Source organism: Nannobrachium achirus, assembly GCF_963921795.1.
Source record: "Nannobrachium achirus genome assembly, chromosome: 6".
Lineage (NCBI taxonomy): Eukaryota > Metazoa > Chordata > Actinopteri > Myctophiformes > Myctophidae > Nannobrachium > Nannobrachium achirus.
Genome location: NC_137815.1, coordinates 12,359,670 through 12,376,577, shown reverse-complemented (window position 1 = coordinate 12,376,577; position 16,908 = coordinate 12,359,670). Strand labels below are relative to the sequence as shown.

The 16,908-nt window shown below is 44.4% G+C and overlaps 1 protein-coding gene across 1 annotated transcript in view; it reads right to left on the bottom strand.

Moving 5' to 3' along the window:
• Window positions 1–16,908, bottom strand: part of slc25a26 (solute carrier family 25 member 26) — a 185,667-nt gene that overhangs the window by 11,339 nt on the left and 157,420 nt on the right. The window contains exon 9 of the mRNA XM_080728507.1: window positions 8,462–8,535. Coding sequence (XP_080584633.1) covers window positions 8,462–8,535 — 74 coding nt within the window. The remainder of the gene's footprint in view (window positions 1–8,461; window positions 8,536–16,908) is intronic.

The window sequence follows — 16,908 nt, the reverse complement described above, 5'->3', positions numbered from 1 at the left end:
TTGATTATCATTACAAAACATACATTAACCACTTCAACACTTTACATACTTTGCCTATTTAAGATACCAGATCTAGATTGTAGATCTGCTATTTTCAAAAGATTTCTATTCATTTTGAAAACTTCAGAAATGGGACATCCTGCCTAACGAGTAAATCACGAGTATAAGTATATTCTGATGCGAACCCTATTCTACTTTTGCTCAAGTACATTTTGAATTCCAGACTTTTACCTGCAACAGAGTATTTCTACCTTGTGGTGTTGATACTTTTACTTAAGAATTAAATAAATGTGAGTACTTCTTCCAACACTGAGCACGCTCGTGTGTGTGTGCGTGCGTGCGTGCGTGCGTGCGTGTGTGTCCGCGTGCACACACACACAGACAAGTGTGCTTGGGTTCATGTAAAGCACGTACAAGTGTAAATGCTTAGGCTGGTCTAAATAATACGCCAGACATTACTCAGAGCCTGTGGTCTTGCCCTTCCTCAGTCTCCTTCCATTCCCCCCCCCCCCCCCCCCACATGCTATCTATCACCTTGTGTCTGCTGCTGTTCCCTTCTTACACAATGACTGCACGCAGGGTCGTCACAAGGGGTAGGAAAGTGGGACTGAGTTACCAGGGCCCAAGGTGGAGGGGCCCTAGTAACTTTAGCTATTGAAAAACAGCAGATATACAAGCTCGCAGCGCGGCACCGAGTGCCGCGCTGCGAGCTTGTAGATCTGCTATTTTTTGAAAAGTCGTGAAAATGTGCGCAAATCTTTGAATATATGTATTTTTTTATGTGGACATTTGTAACTCACATTTTGCTTCTGGGGGGGGTCCCTGGAACTAAATATTTTGAGATGGGGGGGGTCCTTCACGTGAAAAAGTTTGAGCATCACCGACATGGAAACATAAAGGTTTCTTGGCACACATTTTCACGATTTTTCAAAAATAGCAGATCTACAAGCTCGCAGCGCGGCACCGAGTGCCGCGCTGTGAGCTTGTATATCTGCTATTTTTCAATAGTTAACATTCATGGGGGGCCCGCAGTGAATCCTTGTACCCAGGGCCCAGAATTTGGTGTGACGCCCCTGACTGCACATGCAACGCCAGGCCAAGCGGCCAGAAGGAAAACAGCCGATTTGACTTGTATGCGTATCCACAACTTTCCAACGTCCCATCGTGCATTGAGCAGAAGGAGTGTGGCATTTCTGGGTGCCACAGCCAAGTGTGATCTAGAAGCTCACAGCGGTTGCATCTGCGTCGCGACGTGAGCTTGTATGTCTGCTGTTCTCCGGAAGTGTCCCACCAATAATTCTACAGTAAATTCTCGTGGAAACAGGTGGATACAGCAGGGGTTCTCAAACCTTTTTAGGTCGTGACCCCCAAAATAAACATATTTGAACTGGGGACCCCCACCCTGACACGCACTCGGAATTGTAGTTATTACATTTAATGTGACTCGGTTCCACAGATAAATATTGTGAAAATAGCCGATCTACAAGCTCACAACGCCTCGCGTTTGCGAGGCGTTGTGAGCATGTAGATCGGCTATTTTCACAATGTTCGCCTCTTGCTTACTTAATATTCGCCAGTTTGGCCAGTATGGTCTTGAAAGTCCTTAATTATATCCTTAATTGTCCCTTTATAAATGTGCAGATACCCTGTATACAGGTTGAGAACCACTGGTATACAGGACCATTAGCCAGCGTATATGCACCGCAAGACCATTGTTTGTCCTCCCAGCCCAGCACAGGATAAAACAATTAATGCAGTGGGGTTCCCACACTCTAGAGAAAAGTAGTGTCTGCCAAAACGTACAAAAAAATACGTTGTGAACAGCAAAGCCAGTGGAAATAGATTGTGGGGCCTTTTAAGCCCAAGGCATGCTGTTTAAGCAAAACAAATGATTGCAATGGATTCAGAATCATGAAAAAAAAAAAAATAGTTTGACCCCTCATATCGTTGTTGTCGGGTGAAAACCTTGTATGTCCAAAACCGTTCGTTTTGCATTTATAATTTTAAAATGATTTAAACTAGTGAAAACAGCCGATCTACAAGCACACAACGCCTCGCACCGCGAGGCGTTGTGTACTTGTAGATCTGCTGTTTTCACTACTTTTGTGCGGCGGTCTTGTATGGCGAAGCAGGGCTTTACTTTGCGAAAGAATGTACAAATTTGGAGATACGAGGTTTCCACCCGACAACGACGATATGCTACTTGAAGCAGATTTTTATTGTTTTCCTGTATAGTAAAGTCAATGGGACCCAAACTTTCAGCATCTCCTAAGGATTTTGAATTTCAAACTTTGTTCGACGCGTTACTACTTACTAGACATCTTTACAAACACATTGGTGAAGAAATGTACTTGGTAAGGAATTTATTCACAGATTGTATTACCCCTGACTAACTGGGTCCTTCCCATGTGAGACCCAGTGCTAGGATTCAAAACAATAAGACAAATCAATAATAATAATCTGTGTGCATCCAGTCGACCCCTGGACTGTCACTTCCTTTCTGTTGATCAAGTCCACCTGTGGAACAGAGAGAGCCAGCCCTCCCCCCTCTCCCCCCCCTGCCCCTGACTCAGCGTGACATCACTGGCTGGCCGGCCAATACAGATCAGTCATCCGCCGATCGGCGGCCAATCGGCTCACAAGACAGATGGAGTTAAATAATAGGCTGCAGGGCACAGCGGGGGAGAGCTGCTCATCACTGAACTGTCAGTGAGGAGCGTTTTCATCCATAAATGACACAAGTTTTCAACTCATCTTTGCTTCTGGAGGTCCCTTGGGGGGGGGGGTTCCGCGGCCAAATACATATCAATTTGCGGGTCCTCGACAAGAAAAAAAAAGGCTAAAAACCACTGCTGTAGACCACTGGTTCTCAACCTGTGGTTCAAGACCATAGACTGTAGAAAAATATGGACGATGCGAAGCCATTGGTTTCTATGCAGCGCAAATGGCCCTTTCTACCCCTTGGAATGGGTGTCGCCATCAGAGAATTTTAAAGGCATCAGAGATGCTATTGGCTGCCAACGGTCACGTGCAACCGCAGGGATACATGGGAGAATGTGGTCGGAGCCTCCCGAAATACAGCACACGAAGAAGAACACAGCCGGCTGGTATCAGTTTAGTTGGCCACGCCCCCCCGCAACTTTATAATTTATTTTAAAATAAATTGGACCACATTTCGACAAAACGAATATGATGGTGATTGAAAGGCAATTTTTAACTAGCGATAGGAACCATACAGTATTCATGGAAATGTTAATTAAGGTTAGAAAACGAAAGGGGAAAATGAATCGGATCCAATGGAGCACAATTCTTTTTGCGATCGGCCGAGGGGGAAAACAGCGCAACTAGCGGGCAATCATAGGAAGTTTTAGTTCCGTATTGGAGTCATTTTAAATCGGCAGAACTATGCCCCTGGTCAAGACCCCCAGAAGGGGAGTCCCCAAATTATTTTGGGGGGTACCCAGATGATTAAATTAATGTGCCATGTTTTCTCACTCAACAGTAAACAAACCAACATAAAGTTTAAGTGTATAGAGGGTATCTACACATTTCTAAAGTGACAATTTAAGGACTTTGAAATACCTCTGAAATGACAAATTAAATTAAATAGCAGATCTACATGCTCACAACGCCTCGCGTTGCGAGGGGGGGGCACTAGTTTTGTGCGACAAGACTGTCGCACAAAACTAGTGAAAAAAGCCGATCTACAAGCACACAAGTGTGCTTGTAGATCGGCTGTTTTCGATAGTTTAGTACATTTTATAGATGATAAATACAAAACGAACGGTTTTGGACATACAAGGTTTCCACCCGACAACGACGATATGCTATAAATGTAAGGTGCTGGGAGTGACAATTATAATATAGGGGTGCCTCGGATTTAAAAAAAAATATTTATGGGGTGCCCTGAGAAGAAAAAAAGTCTGGGAACCACTTCTGTAGACATCAAACCCTGGCCTCTGTCTCAAATGCAACGCAATACAACAACAAACCCAGGGCTATGTGGAGGAACGCTGTAGAGCCTGTTAGTCTTGCTTTGTTACTTTTGGGGTCTTTGGTCTAACAAACTCTTTTGTGTGTTTTCCTGTTGCGGGTTCTAAGCGTGGCTCTAGGGGGGGGGGGACAAGGTCTCTGGGGCACGGCGCACACACATGGCAGCATTTTAGAGCCTCGCTGCACTGCAATTGGGCCTATTACCATAATTACAGCTTTAAAGGCCCAGCAATTTGTAGCAGGCATGCACCGGCACAACCACAAGGCCCTTTGGCCCCCGCGGCGACACACACACACACTACACACACTACACACACTCTACACACACACACACACACACACACACACACACACACACACACACACACACACACACACACACACACACACACACACACACACACACACACACACACACACACACACACACACACACACAGGAGGAAGAGGGCGGCTAGACACTTTTCCTTTTCTCCAGTGTTGTAAAGTAACAAAGTACATTTACTTAAGTACTTCTACTTTATTTGAGTATTTCCAATTTCCAACACTTTTACTTCTACTCCACTACATCTCGGAAATATTGTACTTTTACTCCACTACAATTATTGGAAAACTTTAATTAGTATTTACCGTACTTTGCAGATATTACATAATAATATTATAAAACATTAACCTCTTTAGCCCTGTTTTAAACATTGGCTATTTGAAAATAGACGATCTACAAGCTCACAACACGTCGCGATGCGACGCGTACAGCCAGCTGTTTGCTTGTAGATCGTCTATTTTCAAACATTTAGTACTTTTTACTTTTAGTACTTTAAGTACATTTTAATGCCAATAATTCACACTTTTACTCAAGTACATTGAATTCCGGACTATTACTTGTAACGGATTATTTCTATAGTGCAGTATTGATACTTTTACTTTTTACATTTGAGTACTTTTTCCACCACTGCCGTTGTCTCTCACAAACTCCCCCCTTCCTCCCCTTTCTTTGGAGGTGGGGTCCTCTTATCGAACCCCCTCTTCTTTCTCACGTCTCGCTTCTGTCTCAGAACGGCCCCTGCGTATTCAGGGGTTAAAGCAAAAACAATCCCCAAGACTGAAATGTATTTTCAGACCATGTCCCAATAAGTGATTTTTGAAACATGGCACGCAGCAGCGCACACCAATATTTGGGGTGTTTCCCTGAAGTTCTGAACTGCCTTCACTGAATGTGTGTGTGCGCCAATCCATGCTTATTAATTTTAAAGAAGTATCTTCTGAAGTTCAGTTAGTCTGGCCAATTCAAATACTCTTATCTTGAAATTATAACTGCTTTATAGTTTGGAGATCACTTGACTAGTGTTTTGACGACTTTGTGATGCATGCTACAACTCCCTTATTTATACATTTTTTTCAGATCTGCAATGATCTCAGAAATAGTCTCAAGACTGAAATCAGTCGCCAGGACTGAGAACTTTAACCCCTGCGTATTACAGGGGCGCGGGGGAGTGGGTGCCAGGAGGGGGGGGGGGGAGGGGGGGGGGGGGGGCAGGGCAGAGGTCATTGTACTTGGTTGTTCTCTTGAGCTGTGCTGTGCCGCAGCTGGCTGTACGCTACCAACTCATGGAGATAATCAGTAAGACGGAAGAGAAGAGAAGAGAAGAGAAGAGAAGAGAAGAGAAGAGAAGAGAAGAGAAGAGAAGGGGGGAATCAAAGGTGGGCTTGGCGGTGTGGAGGTGGTGGGTATCGGGGTGGAGGGGGAGGCATCAAAGAGTAGCCCCTTAAAGCCCCTTTTCGACTGCAGCTTTAGCACCACACCACACCACACTGCACCACATCAAAATATCTACATTTTCCATTACACAAAAGTACCCCTATCAGTAAGAAACAAATTGACCCTTTTAACTGTGGTTAAATACAATATAAATATGTATTACAACTACCCTAATTATAATACACTATAATGGATTATAACTGTGATTATAATACACTATAAAGTATTAATGTATTACTATGATAACTATAATACACTAATAGATTATAATAGTGGTTATAACACAATAGAATCTATTATCATGTATTACAACTATATCCTGGTGGTCTAAATGAATAATCAGTGAGTGATCAGTCATTATGAAGTGTTTGGCCCTGTTTGGCCTAGCTCAGACCTACTCTAGATTGGATACTTTTTAGTACCACGTTTAGTACCACTTTCACACCACTCTACCTACCAGGTCCTTGTAGTGGAACACCTGGCACAAGTGGGCGGTGTGGAGTGGTGTGGTGTTGGGCCAGTGGAAAATGGTCTTTAATTACCATCAGGCTATAGCGCTGCAGCTGGAGGGGCTTATAGCTCTTGATCCAGCGGTGGCTGCAGCTTGACTCTTACCTCATGTTGGGTGATCATGGTTTTGAATATACAAGAAGCTAAATTATCTTCCCGTAATGCGTTCCTCCTCCCTACCGAACTCCACACTCCACCCCCCCTCTCTCCCCCGAGCCGTGTGTGCTTAAGGGAATCACCTTCTACTGAGCACAGAAAGACCGAAGCGGAAATAGAAATCTAATTACTCTTTGATTAGATTCCAGCGCCGCCAGCCTACACAAACACATCGCCGTTGTTCGGTGTGGAAACCTTGTATGTCCAAAATAAGGCTGGGCAATATATTGAAAATGTATCGATATCGAGGTATCAACAAACATGCAAGTATACATATCGACGAAGACGGCTTGAAATGAGGTGTTGGTGTATGTGTCAAAATTAATTAACAGACATGCATGCACGTAGCACATGCAGAAAAGCAGTCCATCTGTAACCAGGTGTGGTTATTTCAATAAAACCATTGTTGGAAAATGTAAATAAGGCATTTAATGTATTTATTCTATGTCTACTATACAGTGTGCATGCATGAATATGCTATTCATTATCTGGGTTGGGAAGGCAGTGGACCTAAAGCAGAAAAACTTGTTTTTACTAATGTTGTGAGTAATATCGATATCGAGGTATTCAACAACGTATATCGAAGGTTTTCCTAATATCGCCCAGCCTTAGTCAAAAACCGTTCGTTTCTTTTTTTTTTTTTTTTTATGATTTAAAATGGTGAAAACAGGCATTGTGTGCTTGTAGATCTGCTATTTCCACTAGTTTTGTGCAACAGTCTTGATGAGGCAGGGCTTTGATTTACGAAAAAAAAACATGCAAATTCGAAACTTGGAGATACGAGGTTTCTGCCTGACAGTGACGAAATGCTGATACAGTGTCTGCATTTACAGCATATGGTGCAGGGAGAGAGAGCGAGGGAGAGAGAGAGCAAGAGAAAGAGAGACCAAGAGAGAACGCGACAGAGAGAGAGAGTTCTCTTGTTCCACAGGCGTTTGTTGGCCCCCGTCCCAGACCCCAAGTCTGTTATGAGCATCAAGCAGCGGAGCATCTTAGCTAAATGACGGTGGCTTGTACACAAGTAAGGGCCCATTATTCAACCGCGGGGGCCCGCGGGTTTGTTTTGAGCACTGGCAGCCCTCGGCAGTCCCCATTAAGACTTGGCCTTTTTCTCTCCCGGCCCCGCGTCATAAACACATCAAAACCGCTCAAATAAACCCCCCTTCTTCCACTTGCCCCCGCTCCCCCCACTGTAATACCTTAATCAATACAGCTGTACAGCCAAGCAGGGCAAAAGAAAAAGCTTTTACGCGTCTCATTTTTCAGCTGCGGTCGTAAATCCACCGTCCCCCGGAGTCGCGGCCCTTGTCATCATACTCAATTATGCGCGGAATCAGGGCGCGTTACATCAAATCACATAAAATACGAGTTTTTTCATTTTCTTTCAAGCAGGCCGGGGGACAAAAGAAATAAGGAAAAAACCCTATATGTTTGTATTAAGAGCTGTTAGTTTGTTAAACAACTGGAATGACCTTTCGGCTTTTCTCTAAATTGATGGCTCTCATTAAAAGTCTCTCTCACACAAAACTTCAGACTCCGGGCTTTTCTCTAAATCAGGTCTTGTCTTGGCCTGAATCAATGTTTTCAGGCCAAGGACCCCTTAGTTGAGAGAGAGATGAAGCAGGGACCCCCCACAACCTGTTCATAGATTCCATATAGTTTCATTGTTTGACAGCACAATCATCAGTGTGTTTTGGATTCATGTCAATTTGTGTTTTCAGATATTTAACCACTTGAACCGTCAATACTTAATAAACTTGACCTTTCACTCTGTACTTAGTCTGCTCTTTTTCCCCTCTAAACTAAGCCTCGCAGCACGAGGCGTTTGTGAGCTTGTAGATCTGCTATTTTTGGCCAAAGTTCTAGATGCTAGGGTTCAAGTGGTTAATATAAAAAAGGAGGAAAAAAAGAGTTTCTATCGCACAAAGATTTGGAGGACCCCCTGTAGTAACTCTGAGGACCCCCTAGGGGTCCAGAAGACCCCTGCTCTGAATTGATGGCTCTCATTAAAAGTCTCTCTCTCACACAAAACTTCAGACTCACCCTGTAATTCCTCTGCTCCTCCATACCTCGTACAGAACATGTGGGATGTTGCCGTTAGCCGTGGCCGTCCCGGCCTAGAGAGAGAGAGAGAGAGAGAGAGAGAGAGAGAGAGAGAGAGAGAGAGAGAGAAACAAACCTCTTCACACAGCCTGTTAAAGGTGGGAATGTTGTTGTAATTCCATTCGTTCGGTATGAAAAGGCATGCCCTGTGTGCTATCCCAAAGCAAAAACACATCACTGTGCATGATTCACTAGATAAATGATTACATCCACCAGGGTGACAACTCTTCAAACAATCTTCAAATGCAAGCTGTCATCTGCCTGCCATTTCCGTACAGGAAAATATATTGAAATAATATACTGTTAGTGACTAATTTCAAACAAACGTAGCCACTCGGCTAGGCGCAGGGAAAACCTGTTTTTGACCCGTTCAATAAACAAATAACTGAATGTCCAAACCAAAAACCGCCGTTGGGTGAGCTACCCGTTTATTAACTCATCTAGTGCCAATCCCGAGAATACTCGTGAAAAGTACTCGAGTACCTGCAGTGCCAATCCCGAGTATACTCGGGAAAAGTAATATATTACTGTAACGGCGAGTACATTACCGAGAAGAATGGCCGCGGGTCCGGAGACGAAATCCGTCGCTGATTTTGCATCATCACGGCTCCACGAGCACAAAATAGTCCCATCCATAACATTGAGGTGGACAGGGGATCTCATCTTTAATGTCCATTATCTCAAAACTACACTTTAGAAGCTAGGATGGAGGCAGATGCTCGCTTATGTTACACAATGATAAAAGCTCCGGTCGGCCATTACACAACTCCACGTGGAGAACGATCGGTTCCGGCGCACGATCCGATGACGTCAGACCGGAAGTGATTGCGTGGTGGACTTCTGGCCTTCAAAATAAGATAACGGCGGTGATGCCAGCCTGAAGGTGGCATCGTGGACTTTATAATCCGTTAATTTCAGGGGCACTAAATGAGTTAACTCTCACAAAAGCACTGCAAACATTTTGTTTATGCAAAAGGGTTAAAAGAAAGGTAAAGACCTCGATCCTTTTACTAACTTTAGCTAATTGTGAATTTGAATCCTGAAAATAAACGGTTTTGGACATGTGTGGTTTTCACCCTAAAAGAGTGATGCTTTGAGCTCACAAAGATGCTTGCGAGAAGCCCGCCACTGTAAGATTACACATCTTGACAGACTTAACAGCATATTACAGGGTTAAAGCCCAAAAGAATCCCAAGACTGACATTTTTTTCCAGACCATGTCCCAATATGTGATTTTGCAGCCCACACCAATATTTGGGGTGTTTCCCTGAAATTCTGAACTGCCTTGACTGAATGTGTGTGTGTCAATCCATGCTTCATTTCATAGAAGTATCTTCTGAAGTTCTGTTGTATTCTATGCTAGTCTGGCCAATTCAAATACTCATACATCTTGAAACCCTATATCTTGAAATTATAACTGCTTAGTAGTTTGGAGCTCACTTGATTAGCGTTTTGACGACTTTGTCATTCACGCCACGGCCATCACTACACCTCCCCCTTATTTATTTATTTATTTTTTGCGGATCTGCACTGAGCTCAGAAATGGCCCCTATGGAATCCTCAAGACTGAAATCAGTCCCCGGGACTGAGAACTTTAACCCATGTTATTACCCGGCTTGGTTGAATGCTTGATTCTGATTGGCCGAGCGCTGAAATCAGCGGTGAATTATGAGCGTATAATGACCGCTCCGCTCTATAATTCACCGCTGCCTAATCAAAGGCTCAGAGCAGCTGCTGTATTCAGGCTGCACTGCGTGGATTTCGTGCCGTATCCAACATGTCAGCCATGTAAACAAACACACAGCGACATTTACAACCAAACGTTGCTCTGAAGAATGTCTTTAAAAACATTTGAGGCGAGAAATAGACGACGCAGTAACAGAAATGGATTCTATTTGATCAGCACTTCCTTGTTTTCCAAGGCGACCGTGTTGTGCTCGGGGGGACGCACTTTCAGCCGTCTGTAAACAAGGAAACACTTTGTTTTGATTTTAGTTTTGAGTCAAATTATTAATTTTATGTATTAGCCGGGTAATAAGTGCTATAAGGTCTTGCTGCTTGGTCATTATGGCTTATATGGACACTTCGGGCTGATAATTCCCCTCGGCTCCGCCTCGGGGAATTATCACCCCGTCGTGTCCATATAAGCCATGATGACCGCGCAGCAAGACCTTATTGCATACATATTATCACTCATCCTAAATTAACAGGCTAGTCCAAATAAACAGTATATATACATCTTATGAATCGGTATCTCGTTGAATAAATGCCGTAGGCTATCGTAAATGTTTAGTCTGACGTCAGCAGTCTTATCGCTGTGCGTACGCGTGAGAAAGGGAGAGGAGGAGATGGAGAGAATGAGAGAAAGGGGATGAGAGAGAAACGAGGCTATGAAGTTGGTTTTGTAACTCTAGAATGCTCTTTCAGAGGGCCTCGCTACTTTAGCTGGCTGTTCTCGTTTGCAAAGAACGCCCTGCGTGTCGCTCTGAGAGGGGAAAGGCTTCGGTATACACAGGGGTGTCGCACCACATTCTGGGCCCTGGGTACGAGGATTCACTGCGGGCCCCCCATGAATGTTCTTCATAGGGGGAACTGGGAACGCATTAATACGCATTATGTTGTGCTTTAACTATTAAGATGCCACGCAATGAGCTTGTAGGCCTACTGTATATCTGCTATTTTTGAAAAATAGTGAACATTTGTCTTTGAATATTTCAAATCCTTCTAAGTTGTTTCTATGTCAGTGGTGCTCAAACGTTTTCATGTGAAGGACCCCCAAAATGACATGTATTTGGTCACGGACCACCATCTCAAAATATTTAGTTCCAAGGACCCCCCAGAAGCAACATTTGAGATGCAAATATTCGCTTAAAAAATATTCAAAGAGTTGCACACATTTTCACAACTTTTCAAAAATAGCAGATCTACAAGCTCGCATTGCGGCACTCGGTGCCGTGCTGTGAGCTTGTAGATCATCTATTTCTCAATCGCTAAATTATAAAATAATTCCAGGCCCCTCCACCTTGGGCCCTAGTAACTCAGTCCCACTCCCCCCCCCCCCCTTGTGACGCCCCTGGGTAGACAGGCTATACCGGAGCTTCTGTGACTGCGGCGTTCCAACGTCATCAGTCCTATTTCACGTCTGTATAGTGTGAAATAAATATGTAGGCTATGGTATGAATCTATACCATACCAACAACAGGTGGCAAACAACCTAGTGTAACACTAGCCGCTGTTGTATTACACGTCCTCCTGTGCCTCCGGTTCCGGAGCGCCGGGGCATGCCATGTAAAAGGACACAACAGGGGCGGCTTTGTTTGGTTCTGTTTTAAAAAAAAAGCAAAGCTTGCATTAAATAACTTCTTTACAGTATGTCCCTGTTGTGGGATATGTGTATAAAAGCGGCTATGGAGAGAGAAAAGAGAAAGAGAGAGAAGGAAGGGGAGAAAGGGACAGAGGGCGAAATAGTCTGTCGGGTGGAAACCTCATATGTCCAAAACTGGTACTTTTCAGCGGGCCCCCCATGAATGTTCTTCATAGGGGGAGGGGGTTGAACCCATTTAGACTGGGAACAGCAGATATACAAGCTCACAACACTGGCATCGAGTGCCGCGCTGCGAGCTTGAAGATCTGCCATTTTTGAAAAATCGTGAAAATGTCTATTTCAAATCCTTCTAAGATTTTTTGAAAAACCTATGTTTCTATGTCATTGGCGCTCAAACTTTTTCATGTGAAGGACCCCCAATCTTCGTCCCATGGCCAGGGACCCCCCAGGAGCAAAATTTTAGTTACAAATGTTCATTTAAAAAATACATGTATTCAAAAGATTTGCACACATTTTCACGACTTTTCAAAATTTTACTCTGTGCCGCGCTGCGAGCTTGTAGATCTGCTATTTTTCAATAGCTAAAGTATAAAATAATTTAAGGCCTCCTCCACCTTGGGCCCTAGTAACTCACTCCCACTCCCCCCTCCCCCCCTTGTGACACCCCTGGTAGTATGCTCACCTAGGGCGCAAAAAGTCCAAATATGGAGATAAGAGGTTTCTTTCCCGACAGCGTTGCAGCGGAGTGGTGTGATGACAGATGGGCCGTCTCCTCCGCTTCCGGCCCGCGCACGGACAGACACCCTGTTTAGTCTTCCTCCTAACACACACTTCCTTCCCCCCTTACCCACCCCACCCCACCCCCACCTCTCCTCTTCCACGCATTCATCTCCCTGTACCCCCTTCCAGGGGCGTCACAAGAGGGGCCGGGGGGAGTGGGACTGAGTTACTAGGGCTCAAGGTGGAGGGATGGGCCTTAAATATTTTATACTTTAGCTATTGAAAAATAGCAGATTTACAAGCTCACAGCGCGGCACCGAGTGCCGCGCTGCAAGCTTGTAGATCTGCTATTTTTGAAAAGTCCTGATAACGTGTGCAAATCTCTGAACATGTGTATTTTTTTAAGCGAATGTTTGTAATTCAAATTTTGCCTGTGGGGGCCCCTGGAAGTAAATATTTTGAGATGGGGGTCTGTAGCCAAATACATATAATTTTGGGGGGGTCCTTCATATGAAAAGGTTTGAGCACCACTGACATAGAAACATAGGATTTGAAATATCCAAAGACCAATTTTTTACGATTTCTCAAAAATAAATCTACAAGCTTGCAGCGCTGCACTCGGTGCCACGCTGTGAGCTTGTATATCTGCTAAGACTGCTATTTTTCAATAGTTAAAGCACAAAATGACGCATAATAATGCGTTCCCAGTCTAAATGGGTTAAACCCCCTCCCCCTCCTATGAAGAACATTCATGGGGGGCCCACAGTGAATCCTTGTACCCAGGGCCCAGGATTTGGTGTGACACCCCTGTACCCCAGCTCCCCTCTATTCCACTTCAGGGACAGCTGTTATTGCGCAGGTGACACTCCACCCCACCTCCTCCCCACCCCCCCACCCCAGACATCCAACCAGGGGCGTCATTGGGTTTGGCAGGGGTATGCAGCTGCCATACCCTGTGTCCAGGGGGGGGAAATAAAAGTTACTTTTAAATATAAATCCATGAATGTCTCTTTGTCTATCTGTGCTGGTTATTATGTTGTTAAATTACAGTAAAATAACTACAAATGCAAATATTAACAAAATGGTCACTTTTACAAGGTATTATAATTATATTCTCCCCATTTTGACAAAATGGTATATTCCCAGGTTCCTCAAGTCAGCTGCACAGGTGGAATTCATTATCGTTAATTGTGGCACGTTTACTAACAAGTTTAACTGCACTTGAACAACCGTTCCAGGCTGCCATATCCAGCCCAAGAAACCGTAGAAACGGGGGAAAAAATAGAATGTACTTCTTAAAATAAATGTATCATGCCTGTTGCTAAGGTATGGCAACATGACTGGTGTCTTCGCGCGCGTGCAAGACACCAGTCATGTTGCCATACCTTAACTTTTTCTGAACTGACGCCACTGCATTCAAACCCCGCTCCACCTGTTACGCACCACACTTCATTCTATCTCGCTCTCTCTCTCTCTCTCTCTCTTCTGTTTACACAAGATGGTTTAGCGAACACTAAAACCAAAAGTAGGGGATTTCTCGGCTGTTTTCTGCCGTGCATCCATCTCCTCCGCTGAAGGAGCAGGGGCAGCGGCGCGGCGGGGCGACTCGGGGTTAAGCGAGGTGGAGAGGAGAGGAGAGGAGAGGAGAGGAGCAGAGACGGAGGCATGGTGGAGGGGAGGGGGGGGGCTGGGTGGGTGGGGTGCAGGGTTAGCATAACTGTGGCCCGGCCTGTAAATCACTCCTGTGTATACGGCTGCGTGCTTGTGTGTGTGTGTGTGTGTGTGTGTGTGTGTGTGTGTGTGTATGGGCCGCCGCTGCAGCTCAGTTTGCGTAGGAAATGGCTGTAAATTGTGATAAACACGGAACTGGTTTTCTTTCTGCTGTGGGCTGAGATATGACTCTCCACACGTGTGTGTGTGTGTGTGTGTGTGTGTGTGTCCCTTCATAGCCACAGAATGGAGGAATGAAAGGCTGAACGATGGGTCTAACACGTGAGTGAGACGCGCGCGCACGCACGTGCGCACGCACACGCACACGCACACACACACACACACACACACACACACCTGTGCAACTTATTACATGCTGACACGCACAAGACATGCCTTCATGTGAAAGAACAGCTGGTTGTTTTTTCCATCCATCAAGCACTTGGATTTTAACCACGCTCGACATGGCAGCCCTCTTCTGGGCATGGCAGCATAGGCCACGCCCCCAGAACCTAGAGCAGGCGTCTTCAACGCTTTCAGGCCAAGGACCCCTTAGTTGAGAGATGAAGCAGGGACCCCCACAACCTGTTCATAGATTCCATAGTTTCATTGTTTGACAGCACTATCCTCAGTATATTTTGGATTCATGTCAATTTCAGATATTTAATCACTTGAACCGTCAATACTTAATAAACTTGACCTTTCACTCTGTACTTAGTCTGCTCTTTTTCACCTCCACACCAAACCTCTTTGCCGAAAATAGCCGATCTACAAGCTCACAACGCCTCGCAGTGAGAGGCGTTGTGAGCTTGTAGATCTGCTATTTTTGGCTAAAGTTCTCGGAATATTGACACTAGTGTGGTTGACATGAAAATGAGAAAAATAAGTTTCTATCACACAAAGATTTGGAGGACCCCCTGTAGTAACTGTCTCTGAGGACCCCCTAGGGGTCCCGAACCCCCTGTTGGAAGACCCATGACCTAGAGGGAGAAGTGAAGAGCCTTTAAGTTGTGGCGTTACTTGGTACTGCAGCTTACTACAGCTGGGGCCACACACATGAACGAGCGAAAGCGGTTTCGACCAATGGGATTGCTGCTCGCTGGAGGCCCCAGATAGGCCCCGCCTGTCATCTTCACCAGGGAAGAAAAGGGAGCGACTCCATACAAGATCTCCATAGAAGATCGCCATAGAAGATCTCCATACAAGATATCACACAAGATATCCATACAAGATCTCCATACAAGATCTCCTTACAAGATCTCCATACAAGATCTCCATACAAGATATACAAGATCTCCATACAAGATCTTCATACAAGATATCCATACAAGATATCCATACAAGATCTCCATGCTAGATCTCCATACAAGATATCCATACAAGATATTCATACAAGATCTCCATACAAGATCTCCATACAAGATCTCCATACAAGATCTCCATACAAGATCTCTATACAAGATCTCCATACAAGATCTCCTTACAAGATCTTCATACAAGATCTCCATACAAGATATCCATACAAGATATCCATACAAGATATCCATACAAGATATCCATACAAGATCTCCATACAAGATATCCATACACGATCTTCATACAAGATCTCCATAAGATCTTCATACAAGATCTCCATAAAAGATTTCCATACAAGATCTCCATACAAGATCTCCATACAAGATCTCCATAAAAGATTTCCATACAAGATCTCCATAAAAGATCTCCATACAAGATCTCCTTACAAGATATCCATACAAGATCTCCATAAAAGATCTCCATACAAGATCTCCATACAAGATCTCCATACAAGATCTCCATACAAGATCTTCATACAAGATCTCCATACAAGCGAATGGGCAGGGATTTCCAGCAGGGGTCATCGCCATGCTAGCTTGTGGCAGACATTTTTTTTGTCAAAATTCTATTTTTTCCATGGACATGCAAAATGAGTGGACTGACAATAATGTTAACAGAAACTAATAAAGAGCTAGCCCTGAATGACCATTACAGGTCTGTAACTCTGAGAGTGTACAAATGGTTCCACTTGTACACTCTCACGAGTTCTGGTGGTACTTGGGGCGGCATAGCTCAGGGGTAGAGAAACCGTTATTAGAGCACGAAGGGTTCCCGAAGGGTTCCCAGTTCGAATCCGGGCTCCCCCTGAGTTAATGTCGAAGGGTCCTTGGGCAAGACTCTGAACCCCACATTGCTCCCGGTGAGCAGGTTGGTGCCTTGCATGGTTTCCTCCGCCACCGGTGTATGAATGTGTGCGTGAATGGGTGAATGTAATGCACAATCTCTGTAAAGCGCTTTGGATAAAAGCGCTATATAAATGCACCATTTACCATTTTACCATTTACTTGAAAATAGTTTTAGAAAAAGGCAGATGCACACCTTAAACTTAAAGTTTGGTGACAGCTGCGTAGGACAAACAGTGTATATTCAGAAGGAGATTTCTGATGTTGACATCGAATTGTCTGTCCCGATGAAGGTCTAATGACAGAAACGTCGAATAAAGAGCAAATCTTTTCAGCAAAATCCTGACAGCGTGCAGTTCCTTGAAAATATAAGAAGTTTGAGAAACCACTGTGGATTTGAACTGGTGGAATCCCAAGAGAAATAATATTTCCGT